The sequence below is a fragment of the Aphis gossypii genome, chromosome 3, assembly GCF_020184175.1.
Source record: "Aphis gossypii isolate Hap1 chromosome 3, ASM2018417v2, whole genome shotgun sequence".
In the NCBI taxonomy this organism is placed as follows: Eukaryota; Metazoa; Arthropoda; class Insecta; order Hemiptera; family Aphididae; genus Aphis; species Aphis gossypii.
The window spans coordinates 16,876,205-16,887,926 of NC_065532.1; the positions used below are offsets into that span (position 1 = coordinate 16,876,205).

General features: G+C 30.7%; 2 protein-coding genes across 2 annotated transcripts; one reads left to right on the forward strand and one right to left on the reverse strand.

Moving 5' to 3' along the window:
• The first annotated feature begins 1,902 nt into the window (after nucleotides 1–1,902).
• LOC114126422 (heat shock protein 70 B2-like) lies at nucleotides 1,903–7,807 on the forward strand. Its single transcript, XM_027990363.2, has 6 exons — nucleotides 1,903–2,210; nucleotides 4,265–4,504; nucleotides 5,190–5,831; nucleotides 6,721–6,990; nucleotides 7,092–7,480; nucleotides 7,559–7,807. Exons 1-6 carry the CDS (start codon nucleotides 2,037–2,039, stop codon nucleotides 7,713–7,715), a joined length of 1,872 nt encoding a protein of 623 aa, XP_027846164.2. The 5' UTR covers nucleotides 1,903–2,036; the 3' UTR covers nucleotides 7,716–7,807.
• Nucleotides 7,808–8,052: 245 nt separating this feature from the next.
• Nucleotides 8,053–11,712, reverse strand: LOC114126425 (uncharacterized). The gene is made up of 3 exons (XM_027990369.2): nucleotides 10,418–11,712; nucleotides 9,909–10,348; nucleotides 8,053–8,233 (listed from the first exon to the last, which is right to left on the reverse strand). Exons 2-3 carry the CDS (start codon nucleotides 10,340–10,342, stop codon nucleotides 8,065–8,067), a joined length of 603 nt encoding a protein of 200 aa, XP_027846170.1. The 5' UTR covers nucleotides 10,343–10,348; nucleotides 10,418–11,712; the 3' UTR covers nucleotides 8,053–8,064.
• Nucleotides 11,713–11,722: the final 10 nt, after the last annotated feature.

Below are 11,722 nucleotides of genomic sequence, written 5' to 3' on the forward strand. Positions count from 1 at the left end.
TGTGCGAAAAATAATCAGTCTTAATAATTAAAACATTATGACAATATTAGAATTTTAGAATTCGCGAAATTTTTAGTTAATCAAAGTAGGAATCAAAATCAATATTTTCAGAGTATTATTACTGAGATATTTTTCAAAACTATTTCGATTGTTGGGAATTGTTGTATTACATTATTATATTTTTTTTTATCACAAATTATAAATTATATTGACGTTGGTCATTGGTTGAAATTAATATAAAAGAAATATATATAGTTCAAAGGCTGAAACTTTGAATTTTCTAAAAAATCATATCCTAACTGGAACTGATAAATTTGTTTTTCAAAAACTCTTTGATTTAAACGCCCAGATTAGTTATTTGTATTCTTATACGTCATTACTCATCATTATATATTTATTCAATTGATTAATTATTGTATTGTAATATAGAATAACATACATGTATAATGTATAACGTATATTATATAGGTAGTACTGATTATTAGTTGGTACTGACTTCTGTAAATTCTCTACAACTGTATCAGTATTCATCATCTATTAAATAATATCATTAAACAAACAACCGATTCATTTTTTTTCAATTATTTAACTGCAGTTGCAGTATGCATATACTAAAAATAATGTTTTTATTTTTGTATGTGTATTAAAATAAATCAAAGGTCGGTGGTGTATATTAGAATACTAATTGTCGAATACACGATACTGTTATGAAATTAAAACATTTTTATAGAACCACGATAATATGAATAAGTATGATGACTAATGAATATTAGTGTTAGTTATTTTAAAATACCATAAATCATCCGTTGTACTAAATACAAAATTAGTTGATAATAATATAAATACAGTAGGGATTGTAATGTATTTATAGGCAAAAATGTATACAAAATTCAGTACTTATAGATATAGTTTTTTGTACTTTGTATCTGTATTTAGATACTTTCTAAAAAAAAAATAAACCGTATCTTAGATATAAATATAATATGGTATCTAGTAAATACTTTATATTGCGCACATAATATCTAGATTATACCTTAGATCAGTGGCGTATATAGGGGGCTTAGGGGTTTACCCCCGCCAAAATGTATGGTTGGTATGGGCATTGATTTTGATTGTTATAATAATATATTTTATAATAATATTATCATACATCTAAGGCTTCGATATAAAATATTGTATATATTATCTTAGTTAAAGCTTATAAAATAAATATTATATTATTAATTTAACAAAAATATACTAATAATAATATGTGGATATTTCCCTAGAAGTCAGGTGGGTAGGTAATACTCATAACTTATTTTATCTTCATTTTTATTTAATTTTGTTAAACTATACAATGCGTCAATGCGTCATACATAACTACTATTTACTAATTATATGTTTGACCGTCAACGATGATTAAATTATTCTATAGTATAAAATTATAATCGAAGACTGCAGTAATAAAAATTATTGCATTTTAAATAATATATTATTTGTTTTGCTAAAATTTAGTAACTCTTTATTTTCAATATAATATTAAATCTTTAAGAAGATCGTAGTCTATTACGTTAAATGTATCTTTAGATAGGTACTACTCGTATCTGCATCTAGATACTTTCTAAAAAAAATTATCTTTATTAGTATCTAGATAATAATTGTAAGTATCTATTATTACAGCACTGCATAAGAACATACGTAATAATGCTTTTTTTTCTAATGGTCATCGTTTTCGATACTATAATCTTTAAATAATAATTATAAAAAAAATAATAGTGTTTGTCCTGTTTGTGTTTTTAAAAATGTTACGAACAGTTAATGTTGAATAAAAACAAACGTTCGTGGCGTGGGCGTGGTTCCGGTCTATAAATGATTTGGCGGAGAGAAGTGGTGGCTAGAAGTATAAATACCGTATGTTCAGCTTTAGATACATTTTCTTCAACACTTCAACAGTAAAGTGACCGTTATTATTTATTTTTTTTTAGCTCGTTCCAACCGAGTGATAACGACTTGTTTATCCATTAAATTTTCATATTTTATTAACATTTTGCAAAATGAGCAAAGTTCCAGCCGTGGGTATAGATTTGGGAACCACATACTCGTGTGTGGGTGTGTGGCAGCATGGAAAAGTGGAAATTATCGCCAATGACCAGGGAAATCGGACGACACCCAGCTACGTGGCGTTTACAGACTCGGAAAGGCTGATCGGAGATGCCGCCAAGAGTCAGGTACCTACACAAAGCAACAAAACTGAGATGTTATACATTATTAATTATTAGGTATCACAAATTACGATATGGATTAAAATAATAAAACATGATCTTCAAATTACAATCTAACAGCTTCCAATAGTTTCTTAACGAACTAACCACGTGTTACGTGTTACACTACACGTATCTGATACCTATCTAAAATCAATAAGTAATTTAAAATTAGTCATAGCCGAAATTATATTTCAAAAATTAAGGATGAAACAATTTATATTTATCATGAAGTTTAAATAATAATTTGAACACGACTATAATACTATAATATCGTATAACTATTAATAAATTAATCATTATAGTTCGTTTATAACAACCATTAATATTTAATCATATTTAAATGGTATATAATCAACATTTACAGAATGTATTTACAGTAACTCATGTTTTTATAATTACACAACATGTATATTGTATATAGTACTCTGTACTATTAGTACCTTATGTCTATCCTACCATATTTAGGTATTCTTGTAATGCAATTTCTATTGAAAATTGATTTTAAAATTAAAATTACCGTTAACGATTTGAGTATTTGACTTAAATAAACTATTAAACTATTATTTATTAAATTGATACTACAGTCAACAAATTTTTGTACTGGAAATAAATTATATAATATATAGGTAGTCTATTTATTTCATAATAAACAATAATAATAAGTATAGGTACTTACTAACCTTACACACTTATTATAACTATACGGCGCTTATTTTTTTAAAAAACAAAAATCAAAATAATACACTACTTACTTAGTATATATATACTTCTCATTGGTTAAATAATTGGTTTTTAAAATTGTATGACACTAATTTTTCTTTCTAATAATTAAAGTGATATATTTCTGAAATGTCGGTGATTGAATTTCAAACCCACATACTTCATATCGCCTACAATTTCTCTGACAATTTTAACTTCTGTGGAATAATATAACATTGTATTTGCTTTAATTATTTTACAAATACACGCATTCGAGATATTCGCACACAGCCGTTTTATTAAACGTCTTCAAACTTGGCGAACGCGAACGCAAACCCACGTACCTAATTATTCTCACCCACAACGACATTACACAACTGGTCAGATACAAAAATATCCTGATGACACACATGCACTATACTCTCAGTTTGATTTTATCTGGAAAGTGTTATTTCTAGAATGACGCGATGTGTAACGGCGTATTTTTAGACTGACCATAAATAATTATAATGATTATTCATGAAATAAAAATCATAACCACTAGAACGGAATCCTTGGATGGTCTTTACCATTTAGGCCTATTCACAACCGTTCAATTACCAAATCGGGTGTTTGGTGAGAACATACGCACACACGTAGAATAGTTGTAGACACGTCTCTTGTGTACACAAGATGTGTGTGCCCATAGATGGAGGTGGGCGCTCAGACAACGATGAATCATCTGGATCCATATTATCGTACTGCGCACGGTCTAATATTTCCCTCCATAAATCAACGAATAATATTAATAATTTTGATTTCAAACATCTCTTTAACGTGTATATAATATGGATTAATAATGCAGACAAAAATATTTAGAATTGTAAACAACACGAAAAACTAAACATAATATTATTATATTATTTTCATATCAAATAAACAAAATTATTTATTTTCCTCAGTTATTTTTTAAAGAAAAACATGTGTATTTATTATATTAATTTTTTAACACATACTATTATCCAAGTCCAAATCTAACTACATATATGAAATAAGACAATTGACAATTGGATACATATAGATAAATAACGAGTATTTGATAATAATTAATAAATTAAAGAAAATGTTTATATGTTTAATAATTATATATTTAGGGTATTCTGTAGTTAAGTAAATAATATGAATGATAAATAGTTAATTAAATAAAACTGTTGATGATACATTTTTCATATAATGACCACCGTGTTATAGTTACTACTTACTACTTAGTACTATATTGTAGTGCATATTATTCATGTTGTTTAACATGCTATAAATTATGACATTGTTTATTATTTTAGGTGGCCATGAATCCTCGGAATACGGTTTTCGATGCCAAGCGTTTAGTAGGTCGTAAATTTGACGATCCAAAAATACAAGAAGACATAAAACATTGGTCGTTCCAAGTAGTTAGTGAGGGTGGTTTACCTAAAATAGCCGTTGAGTATAAAGGCGAGAGGAAAATATTTGCTCCTGAAGAAATAAGTTCAATGGTGCTTACGAAAATGAAAGAAATCGCTGAAGTTTACCTGGGTGGAAAGGTAAAAAGTATGCTTTTTAATTAATTTACTGATGATAATAGTGATGTACCGAAGTTAGTGACGTTTTTCATAATATATTATTCACTTGTATAGTTGTATATCTTAGTTATTTGAGTTAAATTACTGAGACTTGGTTTATTTTAGGTTTTTAAAAGTTATCGGTCTTTATAAAACATTTAACAAAACAATAGACTTTTACTAGAATAATAATAATAATAAAAAACAGTTGTAGGTACATGATCTTGTTATAAAATAGTACGAACTATAATATAGACATATCATGTCTAAAATTATACAAAAAAAATATGATTTTCTTCGTATTGACTATATCTATATTATTTGGTAGCATAAACACATAATACATCTAAAAATCTTAGTCTGTTATGTTAGGTAACATACTGATTAAAAAAAAAAATTCTATACGTTTCTCCAGGTATATTAGAGAAGCGACTAGAAAATAAATCTTAATTTTACCAAATAATATATTGTTTTTTATTTAATTATATTATATGATGACGAGTTTACTTTTTTGTTACTTGAGGTCGTTTAAATTCCCTAACCACTACTTATCTGTAATCATAAGCTAGATCACTGATAACATGCAGTTGCATTATAATATATAATATTGTTAGTAAAGACTAATGTCAATATATGTATGTGCCGACGGTAATTTATATCGTACTAGGTCACTGACGCTGTAGTCACTGTACCGGCGTACTTCAACGATTCTCAAAGACAAGCTACCAAAGACGCTGGAGCTATTGCCGGACTTAACGTGTTACGGATAATCAACGAGCCCACGGCGGCAGCCCTGGCCTACGGTCTCGACAAAAACCTAAAGGGAGAGAAGAATGTGCTGATATTCGATTTGGGCGGCGGTACGTTCGACGTGTCGATCTTAGCTATCGACGAGGGCTCGTTGTTCGAAGTTAAGTCGACGGCCGGTGACACGCACTTGGGCGGTGAAGACTTTGACAACAGATTGGTGACGCATTTCGTCGAGGAGTTCAAGAGGAAATGCAAAAAAGACATCAGTGGCAACACGAGAGCTCTCCGACGACTGCGGACGGCCTGCGAAAGGGCCAAACGGACGTTGTCGTCGAGCACCGAAGCGTCTCTCGAAATAGACGCCTTGCACGACGGCATTGATTTTTATTCGAAAATCACCAGGGCCCGATTCGAAGAAATGTGCATGGACTTGTTCCGATCCACACTTTCTCCAGTGGAAAAAGCACTGGCTGACGCTAAAATGGACAAGAGCAGTATACACGATGTAGTACTCGTTGGAGGTTCGACAAGAATACCAAAAATACAGAAAATGTTACAGGTAATTTGTATTGTCTTGTTTTTTTTCTTACCAGCTTTGGTAGAGGAATAGCATAGTTAATCGAAAACAGAGAAACATAAATAGTGAAAGGATATAATAGCAGCGATATGATACTTAATACGATTAATTAAATGATAATGATTTATATAGATGGAATAATAATTTACCTACGTATATTAAAATTAGTTTTTCAAGTCTGAACATTTCAAAAAAACGTGAGACGTTGAATTTTTTTAATAAAATATTGATAGTGTTTATTTATTACTCAACTTATAATAATATTGTCTATAAGTTGTAGTTTTATTAATTATTAATATTTATATTTAATGCGATGATTTTCGTGATCAACAATACTCTACAAATTTCTATTGTTTTTGTTCATTTATAGTGAAACTTATTAAATCCTTATAGGCTTTTGATAAATTAAACATTTATAAATGGAATGAAAAATGTTCGTAAAAATAAAACTTATTTAAAAAAGAAAAACAAATTTTATTAAAATACTGAAATATTTTATGAAATTTTCAAACACTAATTAAAATGTATATAATACAAAATTTGATTTGAACATATACGAATAGTACAAGTCATACCTATATAATTTAGTATAATATATACTAAATTAAAACGACAAATTCAATTTTGTTTGTATACTGATTATATACATACGCAGATCATTTAAGTAATTATTTGTTGACATTTTATATCCACAATAAATGTTTTCACCATTATAATATGCACTTAAACTACCTATAGATAATTGTTTATTCGCCATTTTTGATTTCGTTGTTTTTTCGTATACAGTCCTACCGTACTGGTTAAGTAATATTTTGAATAATACATATTATAAACTATTTATGTTATACTTATACACGTCGTTTCATTGCAGGACTTCTTTTGCGGTAAATCTCTAAACTTGTCCATCAATCCTGATGAGGCCGTAGCGTACGGAGCTGCCGTCCAAGCCGCCATTCTTAGCGGCGATACCAGTTCAGCCATTCAAGACGTACTTTTAGTTGATGTTACTCCCCTGTCACTCGGTATTGAGACAGCAGGTGGCGTAATGACCAAACTTGTGGAACGCAATTCTCGCATACCGTGTAAACAACAACAAACATTTACTACTTATTCCGACAACCAAGCGGCTGTCACGATTCAGGTGTGCATTTATAATATATTATCTACTTTCTATTTAGAACTTATAGTTGTTGTTGTTGTTTTTTTTCTTTTTGGTCGAGCTAAGTTTAATTATTGTTTTAGGTATTTGAAGGTGAACGAGCAATGACTAAGGACAACAATTTGTTGGGCACATTTAACTTGACAGGAATCCCTCCTGCACCACGTGGTGTCCCAAAAATAGAAGTGACATTCGACTTGGATGCCAATGGTATTCTCAATGTGTCTGCAAAGGAAATCAGCACTGGGAAATCAGAAAAGATAACTATAAAGAACGACAAAGGACGACTGTCCAAAGAAGATATTGACAAAATGTTGAAAGAAGCGGAGATGTATAGACAAGAGGACGAAAAACAGAAAGAACGCGTTACTGCCAGAAACCAATTGGAGAGCTATGCGTTTAGTGTCAAACAAGCAGTTGAAGAAGCTGGCTCAAAACTATCAGAAACGGACAAGAAATCTGTATTAGAAAGGTAATGAATTCACTTGAATAATATTATTTAATATTGTAAAAATATTCTATACACAAATATTTATGTCTGATGTTGTAGTTGTAAAGCGGTGATCTCGTGGTTGGAAACAAATACATTAGCTGATAAAGATGAGTTTGAAGATAAATTGAAAACCTTACAGAAAGAGTGTTCACCTATCATGACCAAACTACACCAGGCTGGTTCAAAAGGACCGAATGTTGAAGAAGTGGATTAAACCATACAAAATATTTTACCTATTCAAAATGTGTTTAATGTGAATATTTCAATATTGAAAGATTTAATAAAATTAATAATTTTCCTACTAAAGATATGCACTATAGGTACGTAGGTATAGTAGGTAACTGAGCTGTTGAAATTTATTTAATATATTGTTTTATTAAGAATACAAATAACACATACCATTACAATAAATATAACAATTTAAACTCAAATTTGAGAAAATTTGTTTAGTTCAAGAAATTTTGTTCATTGTTTTGTAGTTGAACATTTATCAAAGTTTCTCGAATTAAACGAATTTCGTCAAATTTGAGGTTACCAAAAAAAATGTATACATATTTATTTAATTAATATCTTCTAGTTTCCTTATGAATTACTAACAAAAAATTAAATCTTGGATGGACGCATAAAAATATCACTATTAAGATGATTATTAAGAAGACTAGTAATTTATGAGTCAAATTGTTGGTGTTGCCGTCGTTATTGGTGTGTTTTCCTGCAGCTTTGCCATAATAACTGCAATCACAATAAGAAAACCGATATTAATAATCAATAATCATATAATCATAGTTATATTTTGTCTAGGTATCGTTTTGACGATATCATATTTCTAATAATGCGTTTATAAAATGCATTAATAGAAATATAAGTTTATGCATTTAAACGCGAGGTCTTGCCTCTACGCGCATTTTTCTTTAAACGCGCGTTAAATAGAAATCAATCGAAGAAGTTAGAACGTTTCCATGGCGGGCAGAAAAACACGCGTTTCGGTTTACCAACTATACTATAATAATTTACGCAAAAAGTGTTTAATATCAATCGGTGCAGGGGTTGGTATGATTGAAAAAAGATCGAGAAAATCATGACTGGCAAATTTCAACGAATGCGAATTGTTTTATTCACGGAAATACAAAATATACATATAGAAAACCGTTTTTTTTTTCGTTTTATAATTTTTTGATTTATTCTTTACCGACTATGGACTCGAGAAACGAATGTCTGTATGACACTGAATTGTTTATAAGTGCTATTGAAAACGAGTGCGATATTATGGAACACTCATAATTTCGACGATAAACCAACAGCAGAGAAAAATAACATTTGGTAAGTACACTGTACATAAACCATACTATATATTATTATTACTTAATACATATATTTTAAAAATAAATTATTCGTTCTATTGTAATTGTTAGCATATATAGCTTTTATCGCGGACCTGGCGCGGTGATTGAAAAAAATATTTTTCGTAACGAAAAACCGTAAGATCTTATTATTATTATCTGCGGTCGGCGGCGTCGGTGCCGTGTTCTGTTCCTGACTCGGCGGGCGCCCTCCGCGGTACGTCACAGAACACGGGACCGGCTAGGGACTGGCCACCATCGGGTTTTTTTCTTTTCGGTCGCCGCGCTTAGAACGTGTTACTTGAATTAATATCATAAAAAAATAAACAGTTATACACGATGCATACAGCTACAAAATTGCTATGCAATAGCTTTACCGCGGCAGTCCCCGAGTGCCTCAGAATTTTTTTTTTTATATTTCTTAAAATACAATTTACATACATAGTAATTTGTTCAATACGTGAATAATTAATATTCTTTTTTACTTTATCAACAATCTATTCATGGTTTATGGTTAGGTATATTGTCTATTTTTTCACGTTCGTGGAGAAGGACCCTATATAATTGATTGGATTTATTCTGATTTATACAGCTGTACAAGTTCCGGTTTTTTGCTTAGCCGAGCAGTAATATTACGTGTATTATTAACTCGACTTTTACAAGACTTGTGCCTCAGTTGTAATTTCAATATTATTATTTAATATATGTATGTATATAAAATCAGTTAATCAAATCGCATTAAAATAATATATAATATATTATCAAGCCGCGGGGGCTCCGTCTCTATTAAACATTTCGACCTTACACTAACGACTTTGTTTTTAAAGAAACCAAAATATAATATACCTACAACAACACTAGTCGTTTAGACCTATAGTACAAAAAGTATATTATAATTATATTGCATTTATAGGAGGGCTAATCCCACGGAGGACCCTTCTCCGAAACGTCACCCTGCTCCTCCCCACAACCAGCGCACAATCGCCAGCTAAAGTGCGATTGCTGTACAATATTATTACAATATAATATTATGATGGGTAGTATAATTAATAATTCACTGATCGTACGTCGTCATCGAAACGGTTTCGTCCGCCGGCCAGTGTACGTCCGCGGCCGCACTGACGTCGGGACGGCGAGCCCAGTGGACGATCGGGGGCCACTGATCGGTATTTTCGACGGCCGTGGCCGATCGGCAGTCTTGTTCGGGGCCGATCATGACCGCGGACCACATATCGGCGTCGTTTTTGAAGACCGTGGCCGATCGACAGTCTTGTTCGCGGCCGATCACGACCGACGTATACGGGTCGAAGGCCGAGACCCAGAGGCCGCGGTCACCGAGGTTTTGCGGGCGCTGTTTCTGCGTCCAAAAACTGTTGGCATCTCTGCCGTAAACGGACGACGGCATCCTCGACAGCCCGTATATTTTGGCGAACCTGATTGGAGCTCCGACCGCGGAGTGCAGACACGCCAACAATGCCAAACACGGAATGTAAATAAACATTATTACCTACGTGTGAACGTAAAAGAAAAATATTAAATTTATTCTTTACGCAATAATACGATATTAAATAATTACAAAATCGCGATACGATTGTCAGACTGCAATATATGATGATTATGCTCGTTGATCTGCGTGTTATTGATTTTATAAAATGTATATCGTGCGTGCGACTCGGGCATCGCCTTGGTGACAGAAATACAGAATACTGTACGGTTAGACTACGTCTATAAAAATCATAGTAATAATAATAATATATTTTTTTAACTTTTTTACTTTGACAATTTAACAAATCAATTTCACGAGAAACTTTTAAGTTCAATATTTTTTTTCTATGAAAAGCAAGAACAGAGTTCATGGATAAAAACAGGCTATATATTTTTTTCTTCAATTCGAGATCAAAAACTAATACTTATTGCGATACTGTGCGCTGAATCTCGTGCATCAATGCATTATTAAATTTCACTTTACCTCAAATATGTTTGTACATCCAAAAATACTCCAAATGGTATACTTATCTATACAGAGTTACAGCCATCGTCGATTCTCGATTATTTATTTTTTTTTTTTTACAAACTTATTTTATAGACGTATTTAATATTTAGATATATACTATATATATTATAGTGTTATATAATATAACTTAAACAAAACGTTTTTTTTTCAAAAAAAAAATACAAATTATAATATCAATCGATTGATGACAGGTACTTTGACCAGAATTTTGAATGATTGTTAAGGTATATATTTTAAAATATATAAGACATAAAAAATATAAATCCAGGTTTCATCAGTGATAACCATTCTGAGTAGCAAATATTTAATATAGTTGAGTCTCCACTCTGCCCTGCATTATTCTAAAAATGATTGTGGGTTTGTTAGAACTCATTGCGTAGTGCGTACATATATTCCTCATTCCTCAACGCGCTTGATGAGTGTTTATAGCTGCTTTTCAACATGTATATAAATTGCAATAGGATGGCTCTAATTGCGTGAATATGAAACAGTTCATTAATAATTTTATGACGATGTTCTCTTTTAATATTTTCTAAATCCAAACAGTCACTGATCCAAATTAAATAACTAAAGTACAGAAAACCGTCTAGTCAAATCGTTAAAAAAGTAATTTGTATAATGTGTTGATAATTAACGACATTGGCGTATTATTATTGGGTTACTATAAATACTTACGTAAAATATTTTCATTGGCATATTTAATCATTTTATTGTTTTTTTTTTTTTTAATTTTCACATTATCGAATAGTATCACCTATCAACAAATACTGATTTACAAAAGCATAGGTATAACTTATATTATTAATTGTATTAAAAATGAATAATATAAAATTATAAAAGTATTTTAAATTGACAATTTTTTTTCAT